This window comes from Myotis lucifugus, unplaced genomic scaffold (assembly GCF_000147115.1).
Source record: "Myotis lucifugus unplaced genomic scaffold, Myoluc2.0 scaffold_165, whole genome shotgun sequence".
Lineage (NCBI taxonomy): Eukaryota > Metazoa > Chordata > Mammalia > Chiroptera > Vespertilionidae > Myotis > Myotis lucifugus.
Window position 1 is genome coordinate 2,629,006 of NW_005871213.1, and position 16,299 is coordinate 2,645,304.

A 16,299-nucleotide genomic window follows, 5' to 3' on the forward strand; every position below is an offset into this window, starting at 1 on the left:
CCCCCTGTCCATCACAACAGAGTGGAAGCCAGACTTGGAGGAGGGAAAGGACCTTAGCAAGGAGATCTTGAATCCAGTACTCTGCCCAGTGTAGCTTACAGCCTCTCATCTCAGTTCACAAGCCAATTTCCTGGCCTCTGGAATCCATGCAGCTAATTTAGAAAGATGGAAAACAGCAGAAGTGCTCTGGCCTCGAGGCATGCAGACCCTGCCGTGCCGTGGAGCTGCCAAGCATGGAGTGGTGACTGGATCGCAGAGGCAGAGCTGTGCTAAGAAGGCAGCCGGCAGAGCCAAGGGATGCTGTTTCCATGGCAACTGCCATTCATCCTGGGCTTGCCAGGAGTTGAGCAGGGCTGGATTCCTGCCCCCATCATGTGACATTATGTTCAGTTTTGAAATGCCTTCATCAAGGTACACACGTGCAGACAGGCACACACATATCTCTGCAACTTTTTCCTCTACCTTTGCCCAGGGAAGAAGAGGGGTGTTCCCAGCTGCACATTTCAGGCCTGGCAGCACCATTTCAGCTCCAGTAGCATCAGTAACCTGGGGAAGGGACGTGGGGGAGGAGCAAGTGACAGAGGTGTGAGAGGGACCAGCTGTTGTCCTGGTACCTAGGAATCAGAGGAGGAGTTGGGTGGTCATTTTGTTGTCTGTGTTCAAGGATGTAGTCACCTGGTGAATCAGTTTCCTGCTGCTGCTGTAACAAATTACTACAGCTCCTTCACTGCCACATGGACAACACGACCCCCTCCAGGGGCAGAGAGGAGGTGCAAGGAGAAGCTCACATAAAACACCTGCCCTCGCTCCGCTCCACTTAAATCAGTGGTTCTCAACCTTCCTAATGCCGCGACCCTTTAATACAGTCCCTCATGTTGTGGTGACCCCCAACCATAAAATTATTTTCGTTGCTACTTCATAACTGTAATGTTGCTGTTATGAATCCTAATGTAAATATCTGATATGCAGGATGTATTTTCATTGTTACAAATTGAACATAATTAAAGCATCGTGATTCATCACAAAAACAGTATTTAATTATATATGTGTTTTCTGATGGTCTTAGGCGACCCCTGTGAAAGGGTCGTTCGACCCCCAAAGGGGTCGCGACCCACAGGTTGAGAACCACTGACTTAAATAAACGAAGCAGCTCAAAGCAATCTCTATCAGAATCTCATTGTGTTTTGCTTTGTTTGGCTGTTCTGTGACTTGACTTAATTATTGTGAAATTTCTGTGAGAGAATATATTTTCAATAATAATCCAAAGGAGAAGAGTGGAAGGGATGCTTGCCACATATGCAAATATGTGATAAGCTTGCAGTAATTAAGCCACTATGCTATTGACAGAGGAATAGACTGACTGCCAGCCGAAAAAAGAGAGTAACAAGTTTAAACCCAGGCCCCCCAGGGCACAGCGCAAATGTGGTATTTCAAACCCGTAAGGGAAATTTGGACTTTTCATTAAATCATGCACTGGGTTCAACGCTCCGATGTTGCCATCTCCAAGTTTTTGATAATTTTTAAACAGGGGCTCCACATATTCACTTTGCATGGGCCCCCCAAATTCGCTAAAGAATCAGCAAGACTAGAGGCGGGCTATGCATTGCAGGTGACTGGAAGAGAGGGCCGCCTGGCTTCCGTCTCTCCCTCTCCCAGCCTTTGCATTTGGGGACTTCTTAGCACATCACCCAGGGAAGGAGCAGTGATGGCAGTGTGTGGCATTGCCCAGCCAGGGAAGGTGCCTACAGTGGGAAAAATGAGGCCAAGGCCAAGACCCACTGAGGCCCTCTTTGCTTCGTCCCAAACAACCGTTTCTCCTGCGTATGGAAACTGGAATCAGGAGGAAGAATGGGGTCCTCAGGGAGGAGCTGGGAGAGGGGGAAGACAGGTGTTTTTGTATATTTGCTTCTATTTTCCTGGGAGCACAGCTATGAAAGAAGAGAAAACGGTTACCTTCCTGCTTTGAGTGATGTAACTCCGTCCCACCCCCTCTGTGCTTCAGTCTGTTCTGCTGCAGTCCTGGGGTCCTGCTGCCAGGCACAGCTCTCTCTCTCTCTCTCTCTCTCTCTCTCTCTCTCTCTCACACACACACACACACACACACACACACACACGCAGATCTGGGCACAGGAGGGTTTGTTTGTGTCACCATGAGGGTTTCCTTCCACACATCTCAGCGTGCACCAGCTGCTTAGCAACAAGCCGCGGGGCAGAGCTGGGAATGCAATGCCCCTGTGGCTGCTGCAACCACGGGTGCCCCACGGGAGGGCAAGGGTCCACAGGGGGGACTTGAGCTGAAGAGCCTGGTGTGCGGCAGCCAGAAGGACACTCCAGAGATCAGAGTCAGGACTCTGGTGCCGAGCCAGGAATCTCAGGCGCCTGCTGGGCGTGATGCTCCAGAAAATAGAATCCCGACAGAAAGCCGTGGGCGGCGGGGAAGCTGCCGGGATGGCTGATAACAGGTGGCAGGCAACATGTAAAAAGTCATAAATGTCTGCCGCTAGGATTGGCCGCCCCGGCAGGATCTGGGTTCAGGTCATCGTGATGGCTGCCCTAAAGCTCCTGCCCTGGTTGATGGCTCTTGTCTTCAGGTCAACTTTCCCTGCCCCTGGGAGCCTCTGGCCTAACAGTGAGACAGCAGAGTAGCACCGGGGCTCTGCAGGTAGATTTCCTAAGTTCACATCTCAGCTCTGCCATGTACTGTGTGACCTTGAGAAAGTGACTTCACCTCTCTGTGCCTCAGTTTCCTCATTTGTGAGCCCTACCTCATAGGAGTGTTGTAAGAATTGAGTTAAAACTGGGAAAAGGACTTAAAACAATAGGTGTGAATCAGTGTGTGGTCAGTGACACTCCAACAGGACAGGGGTGCCTTGTTTTCAGAGATGGCACAAGCTGTAGTGTAGACTCCAAAACAGACATCCATGGGCCTGAGGGAGAGAAGAGGAGCAGCAGCTACGTGTGTGTGTGTGTGTGTGTGTGTGTGTGTGTGTGTGTGTGTGTGTTTCATGTCTCCTGGCAGTGAACGAAATGCTTAGATAAGCTATGGCATTAACCACTCCTGGGACTGGTCTTTTCACACCCCCTGGAAACTGAGGCACAGGAACAAAGTTCTCAGGCCATATGGCACTTTAGACGTGGAGTCAGGGTTTGACGTGGTGGCGGCGGCTCCAGAACCCTCATTCAGTGGCCTAAGCTCGTAGTCGTCAAGATACCTCTCAAGGGTACAAAGAGCCGCATGTGGCTCGTGATCCGCAGTTTCTTGTCCCCTGTACTAATTCATGCTGTGTCCCTATTGCTTCTCAGAGAAGGAAAAAAACACTGATTTCTCAGAGGGGTCAGGATTTGCTGGAAAGAACTCCTCTTCAGAGGGACATTTGAGAAATAGAGTTGAAAGCAGGGGGAGCACTGTGGCACTCCCTGGTGGCTGGGACCTGGGAAGGGGGAAGACAGACCAGGGTTCAGAGGAAGTGGAAGGTGTGCGAGGTGTGAGGGCATCAGACGCCCGAATTCGGGACGGACGCCTGGACTGATGCAGCTGTTCCAAGCTCCACACACAAGCCGAGGCCCAGTCTGCCTGGCCACTCACTCGCCTCAGAGCCTGGTGTGTCCAAGGGTGGGGAGCAGCACTGGTGTCCAGATCTGAGAGGATGCAGGCTTGCACCGGCTCACAGCTTTCCTGGTAACGCACAAACCCCTGCTTCCCTGATCAGTGGACGGCCATCATGTGCCCACACTCTGACGGTCACTCACAGCACTGGCCTATGCTTCTAGAATGTGGGCAGTTAGGACACATTCTTTGCGTTGGACGCACTGTCCGGAGCTGCAGGGTTCCACAGGGAGGCCCGGAGCCGTGAGCCCTCAGAACGTGGCTGGTGGGCATTGAGATGTGTCACCAGGAAGACACACACACTAATTTCAAAGGCATAGTTCACAATAGGTAAAACATTTCATTAATAACTTTAATACTGGTTACATGTTACAATGATGTCATGGGATGTGCTTTGACTAGAGTGGGTTAAATGAGATGTCATTAGAATAATATCATTTGTTTTTTCCTACCCCTTTAAGTGCAGTCATTAGAAAATTTCAGATGATTGTGTGGCTCACATTTGCGGCTCACAATGTCTATTAGGGCTCTTCTTGGAGGAGTTTATAACAGGCCTGGCATTTGGAGAGCGCTTCTTGCCACCATAAAGTGTCTGCCGTTCCTTATGGCAGAACCACAGAAAGGGAGGCCTGGAATGAGGAGCCTTAAGCCATCTTGTTCAGTCTCTTGATTTACGGACGGGGAAACTGAGGCATTGAGAGGAGAAATGATTCTGGTGCTCGGGTATCACCTGTGACCCCCCACTCTGACCCCGGTTGCCTTTCCATGCCACCACCGAGGGCAGGTTGGCCTGTTCTTTTTCACTGTGTCCCTCCCGGTCGTGGCCTCCATTCCCCTCTGCTCCGGGAGGACCTGGAGGGCCCTCCTAGGGGAGGCTCACATCTTTATTCATGAGCCTGCTGGAGGGAGCTGGGATGTTCTCTGCTTTCCCTGCAGAGACGGATATGGAAATGTACAGAGGTCCTCCTGTCGGGAGTCAGGACAGCCACCTCACGTAGAGCATAAACCACCAGGCCGAGACTCCCCAGCCCCACTCAGCCCTTCTCCACCCTCTTGTACCTCCATCCCTACCCCACAGGCAGCATTTCCCAGGCAGGCTCAGCAGACCCACCGGGCATCTCCCCAGCTGGCCCATGGCTTCTGTTGGCCACACCACCTCGTGTAGGCTGCCCCCCAACACCCCAGGAAGACACAGTGCCTCCTTAACTCCTGCTCCCTCCTGTTCAAGCCCACTTCCTCCAGCACACCCCCTCCCCCCGACCTCTCCAGGCCTCCCTGGGCCTCCTCCTTCCAATCCTAGGTGCCTAAGATCTGCATTGTTGCCTATCATAGTCACCATGACGTTGTGCAATGAGTTGGGTGTAGGGTGAAATGGGAAGCGATCTTGGACCACTTTATTCTCGGAGGAGTTGGGTGTGTCTTTAGGCTCCTCCCAGAGAGCCCATGCATGGACGGCCATGCCCATGTTGCGCTGCGTCTACCTCTGATGCATGACATCTACCTGAGGGCAGGGACCAGGCGTTACATTTACTGTTACTCTGCGTTGCCTCTCCTCGCCTCCCTCCTGCCCTCACAGAGCTCAGTACAAAGCCTGGCACTGCGCTTCTGCGAGTATCAGCTGAATGAACAGTTCGGCAGGAAACCGTTTTTTTGGACTCCCCACTTCTAATTAGGGGAGAGGTCTCTCTCCTCTTTCTAGCCACGAGACCAAGTGCATGCGCTGCTCTGGGGATGATTCATACCCTCATGAACCACCAGCTGACTTAGTGATGGGAATGACAAGTTTTCAGGCCAAACAGTGAGCCTTCTTTAGCATAGTGAGTTATGACAACCATCAGAACACATGTCAACCCTTTCAGTGGCCGTCGGGTGAATGTACAGCTGTCTCCTCGGGCTTGAAAAAGACCCACAATGCTGAGTCACTTTATTGGACAGACAGTGACTTATTGGGCACCTCGGTGGCCTGGCCCTGTTCTGGGCACCAGGGAATACAGTGGGGGGTGGGGGGGCAAACCCTGGCCATTCCCTGCCTCCATTTAGTGTATAGTCCACTGTGGGAGGAAGGCATTAATCAAACCACCCCATGACCATTTCTTCACGATCATGATGGATGTTTCCAAGGGCAGACTCAGTCGTGTGCCTGTATCTGGCCTGGACTCAGAGAAGGATTTCCTGAGAAGATGAAGACTGAATCAGGATCTAAAGAATGAACAGAGTTAACTGGTTTGGGCAACAAGGAACATTCCCACCAAAGGGAACAACAGGACTGTGGCCAAGAGCACAAGGTCCAAGTGACGAAAGAGGCTGAGGAACCGGGGAGGGGACCAGGTACTGGACACGAAGCAGGACCGACTGGGAGGGCTCTCAGGCCTGGGGGTGATTTTGGTCTTTCTTCTGAGAACAGTTAGATGCAATTGGCTGGTATGGGAAGTGGACATGAGCAAATTTGGGTGTGAAATTTCTCTGTGGAGCTGTGTGGGGAACGGATTGGAGAGGCCTGAGAGGGAGGGTAGGGGAGCAGTTAGGAGGCAAAGAATGTGCAACATCAATGGGGCCAGTGAGCCAGCCCAGCAAATGGGGGTCCTGTTCCCAGTGAGGCCTCATAGGGTGAAGAGCCTGAAGCCAAAACCGAATACCAAGTTAATCCTCAAGGGCACCTGCTTGGCCAGCAGCCCAGGACATGTGCAGAGACCCCATCACTAACCCCCTGCTCACCCAGGTGCCATCTGCAAGCATCAGGGTATGGGATGCCTCTGGGCGGTCTTGAGAGGATGAGGAAAGAGGACGAGGGCCTGCAGCACCCAGGGGCCCAGCGGCCTTCCACATCTGTCATCTTCAGTAAATCCCACAATTCTGTGTACTAGGCATCAGTGTGGCCCATTTTGTGGGTAAGGAAATTGAGGCTCAGATGGATCAGCTGACAGCCAACATCACAGCGTGAAATGGAACTGGGTTCTCACCACACCTCTGCTTCTCGTAGCCTTGGGGGGGGGGCCTGATTTCTTTGAGGGACATCACACATCTGCAGCCTTGGGGGAGCAGGGATCCCAAGTATCAATATCGTGTGGGCCACAGCTAAGGCCCAGGAGGCTGACTCAAATCCTTGGCCTTGGTCTTCGCTGGCACCTCTTCCCCAATCACAGAACTTGGGGCCACAGCTCCCATTCACCTGCCCTGGGCACAGCCTGCTTCTTGGGTAGGAGGGGGTGAATGTGGATTGATGTGAGGGGCAGTAGGTATGCCCTTTTGGTCCCTAGAAGGGGTGCCCTGCTCCCCATGTGCCTGCTGCCTGGCCCCGCCCTGCTGACAAGGATGGAGACAGGAAGTGCCCACAGAATGAGTTCCATGTGAGGAGGAGGAAGTAGACCAGTGGGCAGAGAGCAGAGCCTGCTGGACCCTCCCGCGGAGGAGGTGGCATGGAGGAGGTGGATCACAGCTCAGCGTCAGAGGCCGGGCAGGCTTGCCAGGTGCAAGACAGACGGCATTCTGCACACAGAGCTGGGTTTGACCCCAGCCCGCCCACACCCTTCGAGGTACCACTCTATGCCAGTTACTTAACCCAGAAGAACAGCCCTCAAGGTCTGAACTTCTTGAAGAAGCGGCTGAAGAAGTGTATGATGCTGCCACGGGCCTTGCTCCCTGATAGACACTCGGAAACTGTAACTCCTGCCTTCATGGCAGGGCCTGAGGATGTGGGCTGGACGCCTCTGATGAGTTCCAGCAGAGTGAGGGCCCATGACCTTGAGGCGCAGTAGCCGTATTTCAGGGGTGCAATAAAGAAGACCCTACCCTTGGGTGGGGGGGGGATTGTGTATGTGGCTTCATGAGCCAGAGAGATAGGCTTCAGACATTTGAGAACAAAGGGAACAGAATGGACCTGAGCAGGATGTGCTAAAAGGGACTGCATTCCATGAGCCACTGAAGGGAAGGCTCCCCTGAGGCTGAGCAGGGGAGTGGCCCAAGAAGACGTTTCTGTTCTTTGATCCCAGTGTGAACTCTAGTCCAGGCTGATAATGGGCAGAGATCTGTTCTGAGGTCTGCGGGCTGCCCTGCATCAGCCAGGAGTGGGCCGTGGGCAGAGCCCAGGAGAGACCGTCCTCCTCATGGGCCTTGCTGCCACCCCTCTGACCCCGCCCATCCGCGGTCACAGTGGGACACGGCGCCAGGCTTGTGCAAACCTCGTGCCTCTGAAGGACTAGGAGACCCGCATCCTCCATCAAAGTGCGGCCGGCTCCGGCGCCTGGGAGATGGAGAGATTCTAAATGTCGCAACGTCTCCTCTGAAGTTAGAACAGTTTCTGGAAAGATGCGGTATACGGGCAGCAAGGTGGTGCAGGGGGCAGACTGGGTGAGGGGAGGAAGTGCAGTGTTTGAGGCCGTCTCTTTTTTGTTGTTAACCCTCACCTGAGGATAGGATATTTTTCCCATTGATTTTTAGAGAGAGTGGAAGGGAAGGGGAGAGAGAGCGAACCATGGATGTGAGAGACACATGGATTGGTTGCCTTCTGCATGGGGCCCGGTGGGGCTGGGGGATCAAGCCAGGGATCAAGCCTGCAACCGAGGTATGTGCCCTTGACCAGAATTGAACCCGGGAACCTTCAGTCTGAGGGCCAACGCTCTTCTCACTGAGCCAAACCGGCGAGGGCTTGAGGCCATTTCTTGATGCAGCCACTGAACAGCCTCTGTGTCACCCAGGTCGGGGTCTGGCGTGCAGCCAATGACACAACACATATTCAGCACAGGTGTCCGGGCTCATTCACCCTCCCCCCCCTTAGAGGAAACAAGCCTTTTAACATTCACAGCTGGATAGATTATGGCAAAGAAGTGCAGGGTTTGGGCCACTGTCTTTGGAGGGAGCTGGATAATTCGTGCAAAGCCTCCTATTGTGGTCTAGGGAGAGACAAAGGCCGCGAGCATTTCCTGGGGTTTTCTTCTGTGCGTTGGTGGGTTCCGAGTGAGGGTGTGGAGCACAGTGGGGAGAAGTCTAGACTTGAGTAAGCCCAGAAAGTCCCAGACTCTGAAACCATTCCTCAGCTACGATGAAGAACAATGAATTGTCAGCAGCCTGCATATTAGGGTGGTGGGAGGAAACACTACACTACATTTTAGAAATTTTATACTAATATCATTCCCATCACTCTTGTTTGCAGCTCTATGCACTTGTAACTTATCATAATGTATTGTATACTATGTATGTAGTTGATTAATATCTGCTTGCCTCACTGACCTTAATGCTGTGAGTCTTTTTCTGTTTTATTCAGCACCTAAAACAATGCTTGACACAATTGCTTCTCAATAGTTATTGAGTTAATGTATCATAAAAAAGAATCCTCATTTTGGTAAATTTCTTGTAGTTCCCACACAATGCCAGAAGGGGGCAATACATATAAAAGGCTGAGATTTCCAGTGTTATAAGACAATGGAAGTGAAGAATTACATAATGCAACCAATTCTTTTGCTGCACCACATTCTTATGCTTCATCACTTGTGGAATTGGGTTTATTTCCTTAGCTAATGCTCCATGAAGAGAAATAACAATATGCAGCAGAAAAGATCACACCTGTCTGCATTTGCCTCCTGCCTCTGCCACAAACAGACAGGAACCTATAAATACCGTGACCTTTGAAGCTGTTTCTCTGGCCACGGTACTGAGTGCACAGCGGTAGGTATGCTATGAGGACAAATGAAATCACACACATTAGGAGTTTTAGAACCGAGCCCACTCCAGCGCTGTGTGACAATCACGGAAGCTTTCCAACAAATGCTGAGGCCGATGAAAACCTTTCCCTCGCTCTCCGCCTCCTCTGTCCTGTGTCCTTATTCCTGGCAGGGCAGAGCTGCAGATGGACACAGTGGGGAGGGAACTAACTTAAGAGTTTGCTGGCCCTAGCTGGCTTGGCTCAGTGGATAGGGTGTCGGCCTGTGGACTGAAGGGTCCCAGGTTCGATTCCAGCCAAGGGCACATGCCTGGGTTGCGGGCTCGGTCCCCAGTGGGGGGTGTGCAGGAGGCAGCCAATCAATGATTCTCATCATTGACGTTTCTATCTCTCTCTCCTTCTCCCTTCCTCTCTGAAATCAATAAAGAAATATATTTTTTTAAAAAAAGAGTTTGCTGGACCTTTCTGAGTCCATGTTTTCTTTCCCATGCAATGGAGTTGAGGATAAATGCTCGACAGGAATATTGTGAGCGCGAATGACATAGCACAGATCAGAGCAGTCAATGCAGAACCCCAGAGCCACACGTGGCTACCTACATCGATGTGCAAATTAAACAATGTCAAAACATTCAGTTCTTCCATCACACATGTAACATATCAAGGGTTACAACCCCCACTGTCCTCAATGCTCTCTGTGGGTTTTTTATTTTTATTTTTTTATTCCCAGTGCGCAACATAGTGGTTGACACATGGCTAGTGGCTATTATTTTTAACCGTGTGGTTTATGGAATTTTCCATCATCACAAGAAGTGCTGTGGCTCAGAGCTGGCTAGAATGCAATAGATGTGCCGGAAGTGGTAGCCGTTTGCAGCAGCAGCGTTCGTTACCCTCGGGTTGGCCTTGCAGGCGTTCCTACCATGTGGTCATTCAACAAGATCATACTCAGCACTTCCGTCTGCCGGCCTGTGCGATGTGCTATGGATACACTGGTGGGCAAATAGGCTTTGCACTCTGGGAATTTTAGTTCAGTAATAGTAAGTAAAGAATCCCCTAAATAAATAGGAATGACCGACGGCGCTAAACCTCTGTCTTAAAAACCCACTTCTCTGTTACCAAGTAAAAGTGAACAAAAGTCGAACCATCCCCCTGGGTTGTCTAGAGGACTCTAGAGACACTGAATGTGTAATTGGTTGCAACTATGTAGGACGATGATTAGGAAGAACAGTTCAAAAAGAATGTAGTTCGCTCATTCCTTCACTACATAATGAGATGACTGGTGGCTGGGGAGCCTCGATGGGAACTGGTCAGGGAAGGACCAAAACATGAGAGGGTTGGGACTTTCAACCCCACCCCAGACCTCCAGGCAGGGAAGAGGGGCTGGAGACTGAGTTCCATCACCAACGGCCGATGATTTTACCAACAAAATTTAATGAAATTGCACAAAACCCCTTAAACAATAGAGGTCAGGAGCTCCCTGGTGGTGAACACATAGAGGCACCAGGAAGCAGTGTGCCCAGAGAGGACACGGAAACTCCATGCACCCTCCCCACACCTTGTCCTATGCTCTCTTCTGTTGGACTATTCCTGAGTTGTGCCCTTTCTACCTTTATAAAAACTGGTAATCCTATATAATAAAAGGCTAATACGCAAATACAAACGTGACACTGATCGCTATGATGCACACTGACCACCAGGGCGCAGACGTTCAAGGGGAGTGCTGCTCAGGGCTGACAAAGCACAGCGCCGGCCGTGGCAGGAGCTCTTCCCACCTCCACGGCAGTGCTAAAGGATGTCCAATTGCCGGCTTAGGCCCCAACATCCCCCTGAGGGCTCCCGGACTTCGAGAGGGCACAGGCTGGGCTGAGGAGACCCCCTTCCCCACCGAGTGCATGAATTTTGTGTCCCAGGCCTCTAGTAGTAGGTAAAGTGCCTTCCTGAATTCTGAGTCATTCTAGCAAATTATCAAAGGAGGGAGTTGAGGGAACCCCCACCTTTATAGCAGGTCTATCAGAGGTACAGGTGGCAACCTGGGACTTGTGACTGGTATCTCCAGTAGGGCAGTCTTGTGGGACTGAGCCCTTGGCCTGTGGGGTGTGCCCTAACTCTCGGCAGTTAATATCAGAATTGAATTGACTGCTAGGACACCCACTTGGTGTCCGAAGAGTTGGAGAATTGGTTGTTGTGAGGGGTAAAAACAAAACAAAAACTCACATGTTTGGTGTCAAAAGTGTGAGTAAAAAGCAGGTCAGAGCATGTAAGGATCCAATTTACCTATTTAGAAATTTTCAAGTTCAAATTGCTTGGTTCAAAACTCAGCACCTGGCAACCTATCCTCAGGCACCTGAGCTCACGAGAGGCATGGGGGGAGAGGGGTGCAGAGGGAAAGACGGGTGACCTTTTCCTCCATAGCACCCCTCTCTGAAACCACCCGGAGCTTTAGGAAGACTGACTACTTAGGGGCTCTAGCTCTTACCAGATAACACGACTGTTGTAAATTTCACGTTGGGTCCCCCATTAATTGCAAGGACCGGATCTCTGTATTCCCAGCACCGAAGACAGGGCCTGGCAAGAGAAAGGGCGCAATGGGTTTTGATGAATAATGCAAAATGAAGGACAGCAAAAATATGACACATTTAGGGAATGAGGGAACAAAGGAGAAAGCTGTCCTTCACAGCCATAGAACCGTGTGTTGTTTGATGGGGAAAAATGGCTGTCCAATGGTTGTTTTCTGAGACGAATAAAATGATCGCCGTTGTCTTATGCCACTAAGCTTTGGGGTGAGGTGGTACAGAGCAGTAGTAACCAGAATGGATCTTGGTGTCTGGGCGTGGCTGCTACTGAAATTCAAACCTAAGCCAGCTCCCCTCCCCCGGCAAGGCTGGTCCCTTCTCTGGGCCTCAGGTAAGGGGTCCTGATGTGGAAAAGCATCTTTTATCTCTGGAGGGAAATGTTCTGCCTTCCATTGTGCTTCTAGGTGTAGGAAGAGTGGGCAGCAGGTCCCAGATCGGGATGTACAGCAAGAGAGAGACTGAGGTTCCCCAAGAGAGACAGCCATCTGTCCCGCTGGCAAGTGGCAAAACTTGCAAAACATATCCTCAAGAATGTGCTTTGAATTTGCTGGGTTTATTCATCCAGAAATACATATATACCTTGTCTGTTTTTAAATAGCACATGGTTATTGGGGTGGGGGGAGAGTTTGAGGTTCATTGGACTCTTTTCTACCCTCCCCCTAGACAATGTCCTTCAGCTTTGCTGGTCCAGACAGAGGGTCAGATGTCAGATTCCCTGCCCTTTGTGAGGGCTTGGCCAGTGATGGCGAACCTATGACATGCGTGTCAGAGGTGACACGCAAACTCATTTTTTTGGTTGATTTTTCTTTAAATGGCATTTAAATATATAAAATAAATATCAAAAATATAAGTCTTTGTTTTACTATGGTTGCAAACATCAAAAAATTTCTATATGTGACACGGCACCAGAGTTAAGTTAGGGTTTTTCAAAATGCTGACACGCCGACCTCAAAAGGTTCGCCATCACTGGCTTAGACTCATGTCCGGGACAAGGCCCCGCCTGGTTCTGCCCCTGGCTTCTCCGGGTCTCTGCTTCCTCTCCTCCTTGTACCCATCGTCTCCGCGGCACCCTTGCCAGCTGGTGGCTCTGAGAAGAAACCTCTTTCTATCTCTCCAAAGTAAGCCCAGTCATGTTCTATTTTTAATGGCTTTTAAATGTCTGTTCTACAAAAGAAAAGTCCCTGTAAAAGGCGGTCGGACACTGGGCCCTCAGCAGAGATGACAGCTGGCTGGGGAGGGAGCCAGCCGCTGGAGAGAGCAGGTTCAGGCAGGGACCTAGACGTTCTCACGGAGGGGAATGTGGACATCCGTGTAGAAACCCCCCCCACACACACCCCCCTCTGCCGTGGGGAGAGGAGGCTGCTACCTGCCCAGTCCTTGTCCTTATGGGAGTGACTGGAGAGGCCGCAGCTGAGGGTTCCAGCTACCCCCATTCAGGCTCCACCAGCCTCGCCCACGGGAAACAGGGAGGTGCTTGTGAGTGAGGTCACCCCCGCAGACAGCCCTTCCTGTGCCAGCGCCCTTGGCCTTGAGCGCGGGGGGCCAAGCTGCTGCTCAGACAGGCGAGCTCCCCCCACCCTCCCCGGTCTGAGACCACCCGTGTGCCGCGGCCTCTCTGTCTGTAGGGGCTCAGACTCAGCCTAGACGGGCTGGTTCTCTCCCTGCGCCCCCCTGACCGTGTCCGTTCCGCTTTGCAGTTCTTCCCTTACGGGGACGCCTCCAAGTTCGCCCAGCACGCCTTCCGCACCTTCGACAAGAACGGGGACGGCACCATCGACTTCCGAGAGTTCATCTGCGCCCTGTCCATCACGTCCAGGGGCAGCTTCGAGCAGAAGCTGAACTGGGCCTTCAACATGTACGACCTGGACGGCGACGGCAAGATCACGCGCGTGGAGATGCTGGAGATCATCGAGGTGAGCGCGGGCCCTCGGGCGGCCGGCCGCCGGGGCTGTGGGGCACCGGGGCAGACCCCGGCTCTGGGCCCTGCTTCCTTGGCATAGGTCTACGGCGGCTCCTTCCTCCCCGGGAGCCCTGCTAGTGACAGGCCAGGTCCTGGATTCTCCTACCCCGCCCCCGACTCCAGCACAGGGAGGGGAAAAGTCCGGGTCCCAGCGGCTGGCGCTGCCCACTGAGGTGGCATTGAACCAGCCCCGCACGCTCTGAGCTCTTACACAACGTGGGCCTACTGGGCGCGGAGGATGTTACAGGACTGCTTCCCGCCCGGCTTACCTCTGGGCTGCTGGACTCGCCCTGTTCCTCCCACCAGCTTCCCCGGGGGCATGCGATGCCACTGCGGCTCCTCCAATTGGCATTGAAAAAAGACTTTATTGAGTCATAATTTATAGCCCATAACTTCAGCCATTTTAAGGCACAATTAAATGGTTTTTAGTAAACGTAGCAAAGTGTGCAGCCATCACCATAATCCAATTTTACATTGTCATCCTCCCCGTCCCAGCTAGTAAGGTCTCTTTGCCCACCTGTTGCCACCTCCAGGCGGCTCAGCAAAATACTGTCCTTCTGCACATGTCATGTCAATGGAACCGAACAACATAAGCATGTGTGTGGCCCTCTGTCTCTGGCTTCCTTTTTATCTCTGTTGTGGGATTTATCACATTCATTTTTCATGCATAAATAGTATCCAATTGTAGTGTAAAATACGTCATATCTGTTCATCTGTTTACCAATTGCTTCCACTTTTTGGCTCCGACCTGCAAGTCTTTGTATAGATGGGCATTTATTTCTTTAAGACACTTTTCTAAAGAAAAACAGTGTTTCTACCGAGGAAACTGCCACCTTGAGAACTGTGTCTGATGAATGGAACAATTGAAGTCTTGTTGCTCTAGCTCTAATTGACAAATAGTCCCCAATCCACAGTGCTCCTTACACTGACTCCTTTCAGGGCTAAATGGTAGTGGTCCATGTTGTATGATTGTCTTAAGCGACTCTAAGTTCCTGATCAGTTGAGACCACATTCCATGTTTTCCCAATTCACCAAGGGCTAGGGCATGCTGACCATCGCCAACACTTCAAACTCGGTGTTTAAAACAGAAGCCATCATTTTCCTCCCTGACCAACCCTAACCCCATGGTTCTTGATCTCACCACTGAGCTATTCTTTCTACCCATTTCCTCCAGCCAGAAACCTGGCAACCATCCAAAGTTCTTCTCTACCCAAGAGGTCCTGAGACTCACACATATCTGAGTATATCACTCTCGTATTTAAAGCATTTAAAGAGGTCTTTGAAGTAAACTGGAGTTGTTGATCCTATCATAGAACCTTCTGGTTTTCTGCAGGCTATCTACAAAATGGTGGGCACTGTGATCATGATGAAAATGAATGAGGATGGCCTCACGCCCGAGCAGCGGGTAGACAAGATCTTCAGCAAGATGGATAAGAACAAAGACGACCAGATTACACTGGATGAGTTCAAAGAAGCGGCCAAGAGCGACCCTTCCATTGTACTACTTCTGCAGTGTGACATTCAGAAATGAGCTGAGGTCAACGCTATGGACTGCATAAGTTTCAATGTTCCATTCAATCTGCAGCTATCTCTCTCTCTCTCTCTCTCTCTCTCTCTCACACACACACACACACACACACACAAACACACACACACACACATTGCTTGGACTACCTATACATGGACTTGCTTCTTGTGTTTGAAACACTTGTGTGCATGAGAATGTCATTTGCTAATGAATTTTAAAAAGCATATATTATAAAACAACCTGCCACAATGTAATATGTGTAATATTATTTCATAACCAACCCTCCTTCTCCAAAGCCTGGCCAGAAATGTGCAACTAATAGTTCTATGACTTCTCATTCATGTTTTGCTAATGCTTGTGTCTCCTTGATTACATAATGTCAGTAGCACTGAGAACCCCCCTCCCCATCCCCTCGCTATGGTAATGTAACTTATTATAAGCTGTGCCACCATTTTCCTGTAAAATAGTACTGGACAGACACACACAGGGTTTCTTGATTCGTCCATGTGGTCCACACACAAGAGCTTGTCTTACCAGTGAATATAAATGTACTACATTTGCATGCCTTTTAGGGTTGCCTTCACTCTTACCTCATTTGCATCCTACCAATCTGGAAAAAGCTGTTTTGGAATTAATGCAGTATAAAACTTAAAAATCCTGATAAATGACTCATTAAGTATATCTATCTATATATATACACAAAGATATTATTTATTGAAAGTGACAAAAAAAGTGTATTGATTTCTGCTTGAGTTTTCAAAGGCTTCCGAAAAGGTGGCGGTAGAGGTCCCAAATAAATTTATAACATTTGACTTTTTCCCTGAATTTTTATTTCATAATTTTAGATGTGAAACAGATGTTTATAATTACCAAGGGTCAGCTAGCTACTACTTACCAAATCTAGCCCTTAAACAGACAACCCTGGAATTCGAGGAATTAATGACAACAAAAGGGGAAAAGCAACCTTCCAACTTCATT

General features: G+C 50.6%; 1 protein-coding gene across 1 annotated transcript in view; it reads left to right on the forward strand.

Moving 5' to 3' along the window:
• The window catches only part of VSNL1 (visinin like 1), a 61,901-nt gene extending 45,763 nt beyond the window's left edge, over positions 1–16,138 (forward strand). Inside the window, exons 3-4 of the mRNA XM_006096012.3 lie at positions 13,531–13,746; positions 15,127–16,138. Coding sequence (XP_006096074.1) covers positions 13,531–13,746; positions 15,127–15,324 — 414 coding nt within the window. The 3' untranslated portion in view covers positions 15,325–16,138. The remainder of the gene's footprint in view (positions 1–13,530; positions 13,747–15,126) is intronic.
• The last annotated feature ends 161 nt before the right edge of the window (positions 16,139–16,299 follow it).